The sequence below is a fragment of the Muscardinus avellanarius genome (assembly GCF_963383645.1).
Source record: "Muscardinus avellanarius genome assembly, chromosome: 1".
NCBI lineage: Eukaryota > Metazoa > Chordata > Mammalia > Rodentia > Gliridae > Muscardinus > Muscardinus avellanarius.
Window position 1 is genome coordinate 231,528,071 of NC_137786.1, and position 16,926 is coordinate 231,544,996.

At 57.1% G+C, this 16,926-nt stretch overlaps 1 protein-coding gene across 2 annotated transcripts; it reads right to left on the bottom strand.

Annotated features, from left to right (window-relative positions):
- Positions 1-619: 619 nt before the first annotated feature.
- PYGM (glycogen phosphorylase, muscle associated) lies at positions 620-16,595 on the bottom strand (the record flags this gene model as incomplete). 2 transcript variants are annotated; one of them, XM_080709255.1, is made up of 20 exons in its annotated part: positions 620-769; positions 882-948; positions 1,095-1,229; positions 5,619-5,826; positions 7,891-8,032; positions 8,148-8,206; positions 8,761-8,908; positions 9,881-9,982; positions 11,041-11,155; positions 11,404-11,567; positions 11,672-11,818; positions 11,917-12,009; positions 12,253-12,396; positions 12,758-12,840; positions 12,931-13,042; positions 14,602-14,733; positions 15,011-15,114; positions 15,199-15,277; positions 15,354-15,455; positions 16,353-16,595. In XM_080709255.1, 20 exons carry the CDS (start codon positions 16,593-16,595, stop codon positions 620-622), a joined length of 2,529 nt encoding a protein of 842 aa, XP_080565381.1. The 2 variants fall into 2 exon arrangements, with proteins under 2 accessions (XP_080565381.1, XP_080565382.1); XM_080709256.1 differs by lacking the exons at positions 15,199-15,277; positions 15,354-15,455 and having other exon boundaries at positions 15,011-15,031.
- Positions 16,596-16,926: the final 331 nt, after the last annotated feature.

Consider the following 16,926-nt stretch of genomic DNA (forward strand, 5'->3'; position numbering starts at 1 on the left):
GAGACCTTGAAACGCCGCATTGGGGCGGGCCCGGGGGCGGAGCCAAGACGCCCGCAGCCACAGGCCCCTCCCACTCCGGTCCCACCGCTGACGGAGGGGATCCTCCGAGGCCAGCCCTCGTGGGCCCCACCCAGGCGGATGCCCCACCCCCGCCGGCCTCGCTGGCCGCTGACCTAGTATGGACAGAGGACTGGGAAGAGAGGCAGGCGCCGGGCCTAAAGGGGGGGAAAGAGACAGAGCCGCAGGCCCCGCCCACACTGCCCCTCCCCCCAGGACGCACCTGCAGGGGGTGGAGCCGGCGACTCGAAACGGGGTGAGGGTGGGGGAGCAGAAAGGATAAGAGGGTGACAGCAGCTGTTGTGCCCAAGAGCTAAAATTATTTCCCAACAGAGATAAGAGTAAGGAGTCTCCCAAGGAAGAAGAATTTATTAGGAGGGGGTCCAGGGGCGGGGAGCCCGAGGACAGGAGGGGAGCAGTGTCCGTCCTCGGCCAGACACGGGGACCTAGGGGCTGGGCAGATGAGGTGGGAAGGGGCAGAGACCCACCCTCTGCATGAGCGGCCGGGCTGGCCCAGGGAACCGCAGATGCTCAAGGCGGGCCTGGGGTCCGGTCTGCAGGCTCAGATCTTCTCATCCGGGGCTGGCAAGCGCTGTCTTGAAGGTTCTACGCCCCAGATCTCCCGGGCATACTGGGTGATGGTGCGGTCGCTGGAGAACTTGCCCGAGGTGGCAATGTTCCGGATCACCATCCGCGTCCACTCCCTCGGGTTCTACAGGCCGGGCGGGAGCCCTGGGTTCACTCTGCCAGCTGGGCCCCCACCTCCCGCCTCATCCCAGCCAGGGCACCCAAAGCCCTGCCGATGCCCGGCCCGGCACCACTACCTTGTACAAGGCACTGACTTTCTCCTGGCATTTAATATAGTCTTCATAATCCGCAAAGACTTTAAACCTGGAGAGGAGAGAGGCCAGGGGCTCTGCGGTCAAGGGCCAAGCCCGCCCCATCCCCGTGGACAGCTGGAGAGAGGTGTTGTTTCCCGAGGAGCCAGGCCACGGCTGCGCCCACCCCGCCTGGCCGAGCCTGCTGGCGCAGCTCACCGGTCATGGTGCATGAGCATGTTGACAATGTCCTTGAACAAGTCGGGCTGTTTGGGAGAAAAGAAGCCACTGCTCAGCTGCTCGATGATCTGCCGGAGCTCGGGAATGCGGTCGTAGTACTCCTGGGCATTGTACCTGCCAGGGTAGAGCTGGGTCAACTCCCTGCACAGCGCGTCCTGGCTCCTCCTCCAAAGAAGAGTTGGGGATCCCAAGCCAGGCAGCCGTGGCTGCAGCCACCTCCCCTCCGGAGGTCCTTCCCTGGCCATGCCCAAGCTCCTCAGAGCAACTTTTTTTTTTTTTTTTTTTTGTGGTACTGGGGTTCCTGGAAGCCCTTCTACCTCTGGGCTACACTCCCAGACCTATTTTATATTTTTATTTGGAAACAGGGTCTCTTAAGCCAGCGAGGCTGGCTCCGAACCAGCGCGATCCTCCTGTCTCGGCCTCCCAAGCGCGGGGATTACAAGCGTGCGCCACCACGCCCGGCTCAGAGCTACTTTTCTGCACCCATTTTGGCGGGAACAAGTCTTAAGAGACAAGGCTGCCAGCTGAGGCCTCTTCCTCCCACACACCACCAGTGTTTCCTGTGTGAATATCTTGGGGTGGGCGTGCAGATCCGTCCGTGCCAGAGGCCCGCCTGGCGTGTACAAGATTCCCAATTCCATCCCCAGTACTGGGGCAGAGGGAGGTCTTGCCTTTTTTTTTTTTTTTTTTTCTTATGATACTGGGGATGGAACCCAGGATCATTCTACTTCTGAGCTACACCCCCAGCCCAATTTTATTTTTATTTGGAAAGAGGGCCTCGCTAGGTTGATGAGAGTCTCACTACCTGCTGAGGCTGTCCTTGAACCTGCCGTCTTCTATCTCAGACCCTCAGGTAATCCTCAAGACTGGGATTACAGGTGACTCACATATCTGTTGGGCAGGACTGATGTAGATGGTGTGTGTGTGCATGTGTGTATGTGTGTGTGTATGTGTTACTGGCAATTGAATTTAGGAGCATTCTACCTCTGAGCTACACCCTCAGTCCTATTTATCTGTTTGTTTGTTTGTTTGATTTTTTGGTGGTACTGGGGTTCCCGGAAATCCTTCTACCTCAGGACTACACTCCCAGACCTATTTTATGCTTTTTTTAAAATATGGAAACAGGAGCCGGGCGTGGTGGCGCACGCTTGTAATCCCAGCATTCGGGAGGCTGAGACGGGAGGATCGGGGTTCGCAGACAGCCTCAGCTACTTAGTGAGGCCCTCAGCAACTCAGTGAGACCCGGTTTCAAAATAAAGAATAAAAAATAAGTCAGGGGGTGTAGCTCGGAGGTCAAATGCCCCTAAGTTCCATTCCCCGACCCACAAAATAAAATAAAATAAAATAAATTTGGAAACAGGGTCTCCTAAACCAGCGCGCGCGGCTGGCTTCGAACCTGCGCAATCCTCCTGTCTCTACCTCCCAAGCGTGGGGATTACAAGCGTGCGCCACCATGCCCGGCCCTATTTTATTTTTGATTTTGAAAAAACAGGGCCTCGCTAAATTGCCAGGCGCCTTGTTAGGTTGCTAAGGCTGGCCTTAAACCTGCGATCCTCCTGACTTGGCCTCCCAAGTGCTGGCATTTCATGTGTGCACCACCTACCTGGTTATGTGCCTGTCTTTTCAATAATTTGTCCCAAGCCAACTCCTGGCTTTGCACCAACAGAGACCTCCCCGGTACGTCCCCCGTACTAGCTTCCCTTCACCGTCGGGCAGCGTGACCCAGCCCCCACAGCCCCTCTCAGCACCCTCCAGCCTCATCTGGCTGCTTTGCTCCTTGCCCTTTTCCAACCAGAAGCCAAGGCCTCCCCACAAGGTCTCTCCACTCCCTGTGCTGTGCCCGCTCGAGGCGACTTTCTGTCCATTGCGCTGTGAGCCTCCCACGGGTCCCCGCCTGGCAGCAGCTAGCGTCCATCCTGCGACCAGGGCAGCCCCTCTGAAGCCTCGCCCTGGGCATGTGGGGCCTCTCTCAAACACGGCATGGCTCCCTCCTGCCCCACAGACATCAACCTTTTTCTTTTTGTGGTGCTGGGGATTGAACCCAGAGGTGTTCTACCTCTAAACTACACTCCCACCCAGCTTTCATTTTTTATGTGCGTGCGGTACTGGGGATGGAACCCAGGGACATTCTACCTCCGAGCTACACCCTCAGCCCTATTTTTTATTCTTTATTTTGAAACAGGGTCTCACTGAGTTGCAAAGGGCCTAAGTAGCCGAGGCTGGCCACGAACCTGCAATCCTCCTGTCTCAAGCCCCTCCCAGATGCTGAGATTACAAGCGTGCATCCCACACCTGGCTCCTTAATGCCAAATCTTATCAAATTAATTCAGTGGCATGTACAGCCATAGGATGGGGCACTATTCAAACATTAAAAATGCTTTTGAAGACTAATGACATGGCAAATGTCTCCAGCCAGGCACAGAGGCTCATGCTTGTAATCTCAGAGATTCCAGAGGCTGAAGCAGGAGGATTGCAAGTTCAAGGTTAGCCTGGGCAGCGTGCGTGCGTGCGTGCGTGCGTGCATGTGTGTTACTGGGGATGGAACCCAGGGCCACTCTACCTCTGAGCTATACCCCAAGCCCTATTTTGTATTCTTTATTTTGAAACAAGGTCTAAGTAGCTGAGGCTGGCCACGAATCTGTGATCCTCCTATCTCAGCCTCCCAAGTTCTAGGATTACAAGAGTGCACCCCCATACCCAGCTAACCTGTGCAGCTTTTGGAGGGCCCCTATTTCAAAATAAAAAGGGCTTGGGCGAGTCAGGTGTGGTGGCACATACTTGTAATTCTAGTACTTGAGGCTGAGACAGGAGGATCACAGGCTCACTGCCAGCCACAGCAACTTAGTGAGGCCCTCTGCAACTTAGTTAGAACCTGTTTCAAAATAAAAACATAACATAGGGTTGGGGGTATAGTTCAGAGGTAGAATGCCTCTGGGTTCAATTCCCATACCCCCCCCACACACACACACACACAGAGAGCCGGGTGTGGTGGCGCAGGCTTGTAATCCCCGCACTTGGGAGGCTGAGATAGGAGGATCGCACAGGTTCAAAGCCAGCCTCAGCTACTTAGTGAGGCTCTCAGCAACTTAGTGAGACCCTGTTTCCAAATAAAATATAAAATAGGTCTGGGAGTATAGCCCAGAGGTAGAAAGTCTCTGGGTTCCACCCCCAGTACCACCAAAAAAAAAAGGAAAAAAAGGAATGGGGTATAGCCGGTAATAGAACACCCCTTGGTTCAATATCCAGTATAAATAAATATTTTTGTGTGTGTGTGCTACTGGGGATAGAACCAAGAGGCATTCTACTTCTGAGATATATCCCTAGCCATATTTCATTTTTTATTTTGAAACAGGGTATTACTAAGTTGCAGAGGGCCTCACTAAGTAGCTGAGGCTGGCCTTGAATCTACAATCTCAATTCTCTTGTCTCAGCCTCCCAAGTGCTGAGATTACTGGTGTGCACCACCATGCCTGGCATAAATAAATAATTTTAAAAACAAGGAAGCCAGGCGTGGTGCTGCAGGCTTAAGCCCTATTTTTATTTTGAAACAGGGTCTTGCTAAGTTGATGAGAACCTCACTAAGGCTGTCCTCAAACCTGTGATCCTCCTGTCTCAGCCTCCCAAGTGCTGAGATTATAAGTATGAGACACCACACCCAGCTCTGGATTTATTTTCTGGCTTTGAAATGGGGTCTCACTAGGTTGCTGAGAATCTTGCTACATAGCTAAGGCTATCCTTGAATTTCTGATCCTCCTGTCTCAGCCTTCAAAGTACTGAGATTACAAGTGTGTACCGCCACAACCAGCAGGTACACTTTTTCTTCTTCTTTGCGGTGCTGAGGATAGAACTCAAAGGCATTCTACCTCCACGCTACACCTCTAGCCCTATTTTTTATTCTTTATTTTGAAACAGAATCTCACTGAGTTGCAAAGGGCCTAAGTAGTAGCTAAGGCTGTCCTTGAACCAAGATCCTCCTTTCTTATTTTAAAACATTCTTGCTAGCCTGACATGGTGGCGCATGCCTGTCATCCCCGCGCTCGGGAGGCTGAGACAGGAGGATCGCGCAGGTTCCAAGCCAGCCTCAGCTACTTAGCGAGGCTCTCAGCAACCTAGTGAGACCCTGTTTCCAAATAAAATATAAAATAGGTCTGGGAATGTAGCCCGGAGGTAGAAAGTCCCTGGATTCCACCCCCAGTACCACCAAAAAATTTAAAAAAATTAAATAACGAATAAAAAAAAATAGGAAGGGGGTATAGCTCAGAGGTAGAGTGCCCCTGGGTTCCATCCCCAGTACCCCCCCCAAAAAAAAATAAAAGATAGGGCTGAGAATGTGGCTCAGAGATAGAATCCCCTGAAGTTCAATCCCCAGAACTGCCAAAAAAAAAAAAAAAAATGTTTGCCAGAATCCTGGTGCCCGTGGCTAAGGCTTTGCAGCCCTGGACGGGCCGTTTCAGGCCCCCAGCCGCAGCCCAGCAGCCCTGCCTGTGAGCCCTGACCCCATACCCTCTCTGGTCAAGCCTCTCCACGTCTTCCACCCGCATGCCGAAGATGAAGAAGTTCTCCTCTCCCGCCTCCTCCGCCATCTCCACGTTGGCCCCGTCCATGGTGCCGATGGTCAGGGCCCCGTTGAGCATAAACTTCATGTTGCCGGTGCCCGAGGCCTCCGTGCCCGCGGTGGAGATCTGCTCGGAGAGGTCTGCGGCTGGGATCACTGCGGGCGGCAGCAGGGGCAAGGTCACGCTGGGAACAGTCCCACCCGCATCCCACCTTCCGCTCCACCCCTGCTGTGCATATATATAACTCAGGGCATCCTACTTACAAAGTACACCTGCAGCCCCATTTTATTTTATTGTATTTATTTTTGAGGTACCAGGGATGAACCCAGGGGCATTCTACCTCTGAGCTACACCCTCAGCCCTATTATTTATTTGTTTTATTTATTTATTTATTTATTTATTTATTTATTTATTTTGCGGTCTGGAGATACCCAGGGGCATTCAACCTCTGAGCTACACCTCCAGCCTCCAGGCTATACTCTCAGACCTATTTTATACTTTATTTGGAAACAGGGTCTCACTAAGTTGCTGAGAGCCTCACCAATTACCTGAGGCTGGCTTTGAACCTATGCGATCCTCCTGTCTCGGCCTCCCAAATACTGGGATCACAAGCATACGCCACCACACCTGGCCTTATTCTTTATTTTGAAACAGGGCCTCACTAAGTAGCTGAGGCTGGCCATAAACCACGATCCTCCTGTCTTGGCCTCCCAAATGCTGGGATTACAAGTGTGCACAACCACACCTGGTTTTTATTTTTTTGCTGGTCTGGGGATAGAATCCAGGGGCATTTGACTTCCAAGCTACACCTCCTGTCCTATTTTTTTTATTCTTTATTTTGAAACAGGGTCTCACTAAGTTGCAAAAGGCCTCACTGAGTAGCTGAGGCTGTCTGCAAATGGTGATCCTCTGGTCTCTCCTGAATGCTGGGATTACAAGTGTGTGCCACCACGCCTGGCTTTATTTTATTTAGAAACAGAGTCTCACTAGGTTGCTGAGAATCTACTTGCTGAGGGTTACTTTTTCTCAAACCTGTGATCCTCCTGTCTCAGCCTCCCAAATATTGGGATTACACACATGTGTCACCACGCCCAGCTAAATTTTTTTAAAATATGCTTTTACTGGTGCATTATAATGTAAGTCCTGTTGACAGTGGCACACATGCACACTGTAATTGGTTTTTGCAAAGTTTTTGTCTTAAAATAAGGTTTTGTTTTGTTTTTTGGTGGTACTGGGGATGGAACTCAGGGGCCTGCTACCTCCGGGCTACACTCCCAGACCTATTTTATATTTTATTTGGAAACAGGGTCTCTTAAGCCAGCTGAGGCTGGCTTCGAACCTGCACGATCCTCCTGTCTCAGCCTCCCAAGCGCGGGGATTACAAGCGTGCGCCACCACGCCCCGCTTGAAATAAGGTTTTACTAGGTTGCTGCAAGTCTCAGTTGCTGAGGCTGTGCTCAACCTGTGGTCCTTCCATCTCTGCCTACTGAGTACTGGGATTGCAGTTGTGCATTACCAAGCTCGGCTTCTTATTGATTCTTAAACATCTGAGATCCAATTTGGACCAATTTGGATCTTTTTTTTTTTCTTTTCTTTTTGGTACTGGGTGTTGAACCCAGGGGCATTCTACCTCTGGGCTATACCCCCAGCCCTATTTTTAATTCTTTATTTTGAAACAGGGTCTCACTGAGTTGTAGAGGGCCTCACTAAGTAGCTGAGGCTGTCCTCGAACCGTGATCCTCCAGTCTCAGCTTCCCAAATGCTGGGATTACAAGCGTGTGCCACCATGCCCGGCTTCATTTTTTTTTTTAATTAAAAAAAATTTTTGTGTGTGTGGTACTGAGGGTGGGACCCAGGGTTTTTTCTACCTCCAGGGTATATACCCAGACCTATTTTATATTTTATTTGGAAACAGGGTCTAAGTTGCTGAGAGCCTCACTCAGTAGCTGAGGCTGGCTTCGAACCTGTGTGATCCTCGTGACTCAGCCTCCCAAGTGCGGGGATTACAAGCGTGCACCACCACGCCCGGCTCCAATTTTTTTTTTTTTTTTGAAACAGGATCTCATTAAATATTGAAGGGCCTAAGTTGCGGAGGCTGGCTGTGAACCTGTCATCCTCCTATCTCAGCCTCCCAAGTGCTCAGCCCCAGGGAAAGACTGGTGCCTCTCCTAGGACTGAACTGGGTGGAGCCTCCCAGGTCCCAACCAGCTGCAGCCCACCTTTCTCAGCCAGCGAGACCCGGTAGTTCTCCAGGAAGATGACGCGGAGGCGGTCTCCCACCACCGGGTCGTGGTTGACCACATCCCCGATGGCAGTGATGAGCTTGATGACCATCTTGGCCATGTGGTACCCAGGCGCGGCCTGCGGGGCACAGCGTGGGTCAGCGCTACAGCCCTGCCCTCCATCCCACAGCCCGACGAGGCGACGCCGCCCGGATGTCGCAGGCCCGGCGCCCGGCCCGCGCCTGGCTTCTCACCTTGCCGCCGATCATCACGGTCCGCGGTACAACAAATTTATTGGGCTCCTTCTTAATGCCTGAGGAGAAAAGAGGGAGCAAGGGAGTGCGCCTGCGTGTCCCTCGAGGTGGTGGCTCCCGACAGCGCCCAGGCTCCAGGGCCCTGGGCCGGGAGCCGCCGGCCTGATGGAGGCAACCGCTTGCTCTGTGGTTGTGTCTTCTCCTCCCTGAGCCTCGGTTTCCCTTTTTTGCGGTCCTGGGGATGGAACCCAGGGGCATGCTATCTCTGAGCTATGCCTCCAGCCCTATTTTTTTTTTCTTTATTTTTAAAACCGGGTCTCACTGAGTTGCAGAGGGCCTCGCTAAGTAGCCGAAGCTGGCTGTGAACCGCGATCTTCCGGTCTCAGCGTCTCAAAGGCTGGGACAGGAGGATCGCAGTTCGTGGCCAGCCTCAGCTACTTAGTGAGGCCCTCTGCAACTCAGTGAGACCCTGTTTCAAAATAAAGAATAAAATATAGGGCAGGGGGTGTAGCTCGGAGGTAAGATGCCCTTGAGCTTGCAAAAAAAAAAAAAAAAAGAGTTGACAGCAGCGCCGAGCCGGGGTCAGCAGCCAGGCGGGGTCCCCGCGACTCACGGTTGTACAAGGTGATAACGTGCAGGCAGTTGAGAAGCTGGCGCTTATATTCATGGATCCGTTTCACCTGGACGTCGAAGAGCGAGTTGGGGTTGATGTGCACTTTGTACTCCCTCTCCAGGTAGGCGGAGAACTTCAGCTTGTTTTCCTGCAAGGGGAGTGAGTCGGGCAGTAGGCCTCCACATCACCACATGCCCCGGTCCTCATCTCAAGCCGTTCCCTCAGGCCCGGCAAGGCGGGCGGCGGGAGGCTCACTGCCTTCACCCACCCCTGCACCCGGACAGACATTGCTAATCAATGTCTACACTCTTCACCCACCCCTGCACCCGGGCAGACATTGCTAATCAACGTCTACGCTCTTCACCCACCCCTGCACCCGGACAGACATTGCTAATCAACGTCTACGCTCTTCACCCACCCCTGCACCCGGACAGACATTGCTAATCAACGTCTACGCTCTTCACCCACCCCTGCACCCGGACAGACATTGCTAATCAACGTCTACGCTCTTCACCCACCCCTGCACCCGGGCAGACATTGCTAATCAACGTCTACGCTCTTCACCCACCCCTGCACCCGGACAGACATTGCTAATCAACGTCTACACTCTTCACCCACCCCTGCACCCGGGCAGACATTGCTAATCAATGTCTACGCTCTTCACCCACCCCTGCACCCGGGCAGACATTGCTAATCAATGTCTACGCTCTTCACCCACCCCTGCACCCGGGCAGACATTGCTAATCAACGTCTACGCTCTCCCAGCCAGGCCAGTGTCTTCCGCCACCCACTCCAGGAGGCTTTTCCCCGTGGCCTGAGGCTGGCAGGAGAGATGGGTAAGAGGTGCCAATTCCTTTGTGTGTGTATGTGCTGCTGGGAATTGAACCCAGGGGCATGCTACCTCCAAGCCTTATTTTATTCTTTTGAAACAGGGTCTCACTAGGTTGATGAGACTCTCACTACTTGCTGTGGCTGACCTCAAACCTGCGATCCTCCTGTCTCAGCCTCCCAAGTACTGGAATTCCAAGCGCGCCGCCACGCGCGGCTCTACGTGCCGTTTCTGAGCCAGACACCCGGTGCGGGCACTGCACACGCGCCGCCTTGGCCCTGGCCGCCCCACCTGCTTCACTTTGGCCACGTCCCGGATAAAGGCTTCATCATCCACGTAGGAGAGCAGTTTGCGCAGCTGGTCCAGGTCCGAGATGTACTCCTCCCCGATACGCTGCGGGAAGATGGCTGTCAGCCAAGCCCCTCTCCTCCAGACACGATGGGGTCCCTTCCCAGGCCAGCCAGGCCCCTAGCCCAGGGGGCTTCTCTGGGGGAACTCCCAGTGCCTGCTCCTGCAGCCTTCTAGCTGCGGCAGGATCCATCCTCCGCCCTTCTGACCTTGGGCTCTGGGGGCTGGCCCCACCTGACCACAGCAGCTGCCCAGTTTCCTGGCTTCAGCTCGAGCCGCCTCGCTAGACAGCCACCCCTTGCGTTTCACTTTTTTTTTTTTGGCAGTACTGGGGACGGAACCCAGGGGCATTCAACCTCTGAGCTATACCCCCCAGCCCTATATTTTATTCTTTATTCCTTTTTTTTTTTTTTTTTTGTGGGTCTTGGGATGGAACCCAGGGGCATTCAACCTCTGAGCTACACCCCCTGCCCTATTATTTTTATTCTTTATTTTGAAACAGGGCCTAAGTTTCAGGGGCCTAAGTAGCTGAGGCTGTCCGTGAACCGAGATCTTCGGGTCTCAGCCTCCCGAATGCTGGGTTTACAAGTGTGCATCCCCACCCACGCCCGGCTTATTCTTTATTTTGAAACAGGGTCTCACTGAGTTGCAAAGGGCCTCACTAAGTAGCTGAGGCTGGCCTCAAACCGCGATCTTCCGGTCTCAGCCTCCTCTAAAGCCAGGACCTCCATTAGAAAATGGTGCCCCCCACAGCCGGGCGTGGTGGCACACGCTTGTAATCCCCGCGCTTGGGAGGCAGAGACAGGAGGATCGCGCAGGTTCGAAGCCAGCCCCGCGCGCTGGCTTAGGAGACCCTGTTTCCAAAAATAAAAATGTAAAAATAGGTCTGGGAGTGTAGCCCAGAGGTAGAAGGGCTTCCAGGAACCCCAGTACCACCAAAAAAAAAAAAAAAAAAGAAAATGGTGCCCCTCCCTCCACTGCATGCAAAAGTTTGCAGAACCTCTGTTGGGAGCCCTTGAACAGTGAGCCACCTGCATGACCTTACCCCGCTGACCCCTGCAGTGACCTGTGTCGACCCTCCTGGCCATACCGTGACCTCTCACCTCAGCGATGACCTCTGCCAGCCCCGGGTTACACAAAACCAGCCAGCGCCGAGGGGTGATGCCGTTAGTCTTGTTCTGGAATTTATGAGGCTCCAGCTCATAGAAGTCCTTGAAGCTGCAGGAGGGGGTCGGATGAGTGCCGCCCCTTACCCCACAGGGCCCCGGTGTCCCTACTCTAGTTTCTAGAATGGGGTGCAGACCTGGGGGTGCTGAGTGTAAAGAGGAGTCACCTGGGGACAGCCCTGTCCTGGGAGAGGCTGTGGTTCTTGTAAGAACGTGCCACCTGTGGAAGAGGCTAGCGGGGCGGGACGCGGCGCGGTGGGGCCTATCCAGGACAGAGTGGGCGCCTGCAGGGCGGCTCACATGGTCTTCTTGAGGATTTCCGAGTGGATGCGCGCCACGCCGTTGACCGCGTGCGACCCGGCGATGCACAGGTGCGCCATGTTGATGCGCTTCACGGCGCCCTCCTCCACCAGCGACATGCGCCGCAGCCGGTCCACGTCCCCGGGGAAGGCGGCCGCCACCCGCTGCTCCGGGGAGAGCCGGGAGCTAGGATCCGGCCGCAGGAACCGGCCCCAACCCCAGGCCCGGGACCGGCCTCTCCCAGCGCCGCCCCGTCCGCAGCACTCACGTTAAGGAAGCGCTGGTTGATCTCGTAAATGATCTGCAGGTGCCGGGGCAGCAGCGTCTCCAGGAGGTGCACGGGCCAGCGCTCCAGCGCCTCGGGCAGCACCGTGTGGTTGGTGTAGGCGCAGGTTTTCACGGTCACCTCCCAGGCCTGGCACCAAGGCAGAGGGTCGGCCCGAGCTGGAGCCCCGCGGCTCCCCGTCGTCCTCCCCAAACCGGGAAGGGCGCCCTGAGGCCAGCTCAGCCCACCTTGTCCCAGTCCAGCCGCTCCAGGTCCACCAGAATCCTCATCAGCTCCGGGATGGCCAAGGAGGGGTGGGTGTCGTTGAGCTGAATGGCCACCTAGGCGGGCGGAAGGGGCTGGGGTCTGTCCAGGCGCCAGGCCACGCTCGAGGGCGCCCATCTTTGCGCCCCCGGAGCCCGGGGCGGGGGAGGTCTGCGGCGGAGCTGGGTGGCAGGCGGGGGAGGGCAGCCGCGTGCGTGCCGGTGGACTGAGGCCCCCAGCAGGCCCCGCCCCTCCCCACGCCCGGCCTGCACCCCTCACCTACCACGTGGGCAAGCCGGGCGGCCTCCGCGGGCACCTACCTTGTCCGGGAAGGCATCGAAGTTGGTGCGCACGGGATCCCGGGAGCCAAACTTGGAGGATTTGAAGCGCCGGATGATGTCCTGGAGGGTGGCGGCCACCACGAAGTACTCCTGCTTCAGCCGCAGCTCCTTGCCCTCGAAGAACTGGGGAAGATGCCAGGCAGGGTGGAGTCAAGGTGCCGGGGCGTGGCCTGCCGCTGGTGTGGGCGTGGCCTCGGGTGCCCCGCCCACACAAAGACCCAGGGCCCTGAACTGCCCGCCTGGGAGGACCATATTGTGGTCCTGGCCAGGGAATAGCTCCTCCAAAGTTCTCACCTTGCCCCGCCCCCTCAGGCCTCAGGTGTTCCCCCGCCCCCGTTGAGAATCTGGGATGGGGAGGACAGAACACTCAGGGCCATGAAATGCCCCCGTGGGACTAGAGCAGCAGCAACGGCCCCTCCCTGTCTCCCCTGCTCGCTCTCCCAAGGACCCGGGCTTCCAGCCCACAGCCCGAAGGGCAACGCACGTTATCATTGGGGTACAGGACACGAGAGATGTTCTCAGCCAGATTTCGGTCCAGCACAGCCTGGATGTAGCCACCAACGTTGACTGGGGGATGGAGCAGAGACAGGTCAGGCTGGGGTAAGCGGGGGGCCAGGAGGGGAGGGGCTTCCTGCTGAGGCCTAGCAGGGAACTCACAGTCCTTGAGGTTGAAGTCGTTGGGCGCCTTGGCAGACCAGAGGCGCATGGTGTTGACCACGTTGTTGCGGTAGCCAGGCACTGGCGTGTCGTAGGGCATGGCCAGTACCACCTGCAGGGGGCGCCCTGTGTCAGGAGCTGGCAGGGCTGGGCATCGCCTGTGTCTGAGGGGCTTCCCTCACCACAGGACGGGAGCTCAGGCACGGTCCCTGTACGCCCTCTTCCCCCAGTGCTGGAGTTGACTAGCTGGGCTACCATGAACACCCAGCATAACCTCTCTAAACCTCATTTATAAAAAGAGGACCCCAAGCTGGGCGTGGTGGCGTACGCTTGTAACCCCAGCGTTTGGGTGGCCCAGACAAGAGGATCGTGGTCCGAGGGCAGCCTCAGCTACTTAGTGAGGACCCCCAAGTTCTCCCGGCACCCCCAGACTGCCCAGGAAGGGGCAGAGGTAAGCCCAGGGTGGGGCTTCATTGGTGGCCACTTGCAGTGATGAGGCTGAGCTGCCCACCTGGCCTGAGGGCACTGGGGAAGCCAGGGTCAGGCTGAAGGGACCACGGAGGTCAAGCCTATGCACAGGTCTATGCCTGTTTCAGTACAGAGCTAGTCAGCAGTGGGCAGTGCTGGCCCACCCCCCCACCATTGCAAATATCAATAATTGCTGCTAAGAACTAACTGCCTGCCGGGTATGGTGGCACACTCCTGTAATCCTAGTACCCAGGAGACTGAGACAGGACTGCAGGTTCGAGGACAGCCTCGGCAAGTAGTGAGACCCTCATCAACCTAGTGAGACCCTTAAAAAGAGAGGGTGAGCTGCGGGTGTAGCTCAGAGTCCAGTGTCCCCGGGTTCAATCCCTTGTGTCACAAAACAACAATTACAACAACAATAACTAGCTGCCTGCTACTTCGGTTTGGAGGGCACTCGCCCAAGCGAACCCCCTGAAGGGCCCTCTGGTGCACTAAGCCCCTGAGGGGAGCAGGGTAGAAGTTTGGGGAGGAACTGATCCAGGAACAGACAGCCAGGTTGGCAGAGCCAGAAGGAGCCAGGTCTAGCCAGAGCTGCACGTGCCAGGCTGCTGCGGGCACCTGGCACACACGGCCAGCAGGCCCTGCCGGGCCTCAGTCTGATGACAGGGAGCGAGTGCCCACTCGTGAGCACCTGGAGGGCTCTGTGCAGCCCAGCTGGCCGATGACCTGCAGCCGTGGGAGGAAGACGGGCTGGATGTGAACCTGGATACCTGGTTTGACTGCAACTGCTGGGTGACCTTGAACAAGCCAGGTCCACTCTGGAGGCCTTAGTGCCCCCCCGCCCCCTTTCCGGGCTGTGGCTTTGCTTTAGGGGGAGCCGGTCACTGCAAAGGCCCTCTGATGCGTCTTGTGGTGGAGAGGAGACGCAGGGCTGGGGAGGGGCCCTGCGGGAGCAGAGACAGCCTCTTTCCTACTTCCAGGCTTTGAACTCAGCCTGGCCCCCCTGCCACCCTGACTCCAGCCTCTCCTGGCCCTGGTCTGTGACCCTGAGCAAGCCACTTGCCCTCTCTGAGCTCTGATGCCCTGGGTTGTAAAATGGCATCGGGCCCTATAGCCTCCGGGCTCTTTCCCTGTGACCCACTTCCTCGGGAGCCCCCTCCCCATCCCGGACCTCCCCAGACCCCCACCCTGCTTCCTCCTCACCTGGGTGTCCACCCACTTGGCTCCCTGGCCAGTATGCTCCACTCGGCCATAGAAGTGTACAGGCAGCGTGAACTCTGGCCGGGCCTTCTCCCAAGGGTTGCCATAGCGAAGCCAGTCGTCGGCCTCCTCCATCTGAGCCGGAGGCCCGTCAGGGAAGGAGACAGAGTCAGACCCAGGTATTGGTGCCACAGTGGACAGTGGGACAGGCACGCTGGGGGGGCTCCGGTCGGCAGTGGTGCGCACCCAGGGCCCACGGTGTGGACCTCCTCACTGGGGCGGCAGGGGCAAGGGGCGAGGGTGCTTTCCTGGGAGACTGGGGCTGGTTCTGGACCTATCAGGAGATGGATGACCCAGGGGGTTGTCTCCGCGTCACAGCTGGGCCCCCAAGGCCAGAGCCAAGGCCACTCACCTGCCAACCCCCACAGATCTTCTGGTTAAAAATCCCAAATTCATAGCGGATCCCGTACCCGTAGGCAGCCAGACCCAGTGTTGCCATGGAGTCTAGAAAGCAGGCTGGGGGTGCACAGGGTGGTGGGTGTCAGGGACCCCACTCAGCACCCAGCGCGGCCCGGCCCACCCCCGGGGGCCACTGCTCACCTGCCAGCCGGCCCAGGCCCCCGTTGCCCAGCCCCGCGTCCTCCTCAATTTCCTCCAGCTCTTCCATGTCCAGGCCCAGCTGGGGGGAGGGGTGGCAGCGGTCAGGGCCAAGGCTGGCAAGGGAACCCACCCCCGTCCTTAAGAGACGCCCGCACCTGGTAGATGGCCTCATCACAGGCGTTCTCCAAGGCCAGGTTCACCATGGTGTTCTGTAGCGTCCGCCCCATGTAGAACTCCAGAGACAGGTAGTAGATCCTCTGCCCAGAGAGACAGACAGATGGCCAGGAAGGAGAAGTCAGGGTCGCCCATGACATCCAGCCACGACATCCAGCATGTCCCATCCCTGTCCCCACTCAGACTGCAGAGCCCAACAGGCAGGGCCAGGTCCATCACTCCTGACAGTGGACACTCCATTCCTCTCAGCTGGACAGTGGGGCCGGCTCAGAGATTAAGGCGCTTGGGAGAGAGGGAAACCCCTTCCTCGCACACCCTCGGCCCTAAGAGCCCGTCAGCGGAGCAGGACATAGACAGCACCTCAAGGAGGCCCCCAAGGCCCCCAAAGGCCCAAAGGAAGAGAGTCCTCTGTTCAAGGTCACACAGTGACTCAGGGTAGAGACTGTGGCCGCCCTCCTTGTGCACTGCCCAGTTCCCCTTGGCCCTCCAGCCTTGGTCCCAAGAAGGAGACAGACAGACAGCAGGCGTGAGGATGCTGGTGGAGCCTGGGCTCCCCGCTCCTGGCCCCCTCCCCCACCCGGGGTGGGGGTGTTAGGTTGCTGACATTTACTCATGACCCCATCAGAAACTCGATGCCCGCCATACCAGCTGCTCAGGCCTGCCCCACCCACGCCGGGCATACCATGGACACACTTGATGACGTCTTTCCACTCCGGGCCGCAAAGTCTTCCTGCCCCCCGCGGCCCCTCCACTGGCCTTTGCGAGCAGCCCACCCACCCTGAATCCCCCGCCCCACCCCTGCCCCATGTCTCACTCTGCGCCTGCCACCCCGGAACGTCCCCTTCGACCCCAGGAGCCTGGAGTGACTGTTTTGTTGCAGAAAACCCAGGCCTCGGGAAGAAGCAGGCACTTGGGTCAAGATGTCCCAGCTGCCCAGCGGGACCCCAGCCCACTCCCCACCCGGAGCGCCCCAGGAGCACCTTGGGGTCCTTCTCATAGTAGTGCTGCTGCGTGCGGATCCAGCGCCCCACGAGGTGGTCGCGCACGGTGTGGGCGAGCGCAAAGTAGTAGTCCCGCGGGGTGGCCACATTGCGGTCCTTGACCAGCGTGAAGTGTAGGTGCCGGTTAAAGTTCTTTTTCAGTTCGGACACATTCTCCACGCCGGCCAGACCACGCACGCTGATTTGCTTTCTCTTCTCGTGATCTGACAGGGGCAGGGACATGGCTGCGGGCGGACAGGCGGGCCGGACCGAGGGTGGTGTGGAGGACAGACTGCCTCAGCGGTGTGTCCAGCCGGGGAGTGGAGCTCCCCAGCTGCGTTAGGATTTAAGGCCTGGCTCCGGGCAGCATGCCCCGCCTCCCCCGCCCCGGGAGGGTCTTGGCCAGGCAGCTCCCGGAGCTATTTTTGGGGGTGAGAGGAGAGGGGAGGGGAAGAGGCCTCTCCTCAGCCTGTGCTGACCCACTTCCTCTGAGCCTCGGACATGGGGCTCTGTCTTCTGTCCCTGCTTCTGCAGGGCTGGGGCCGAGACGCTCAGGCAGAGCGCTGGGCTGAGA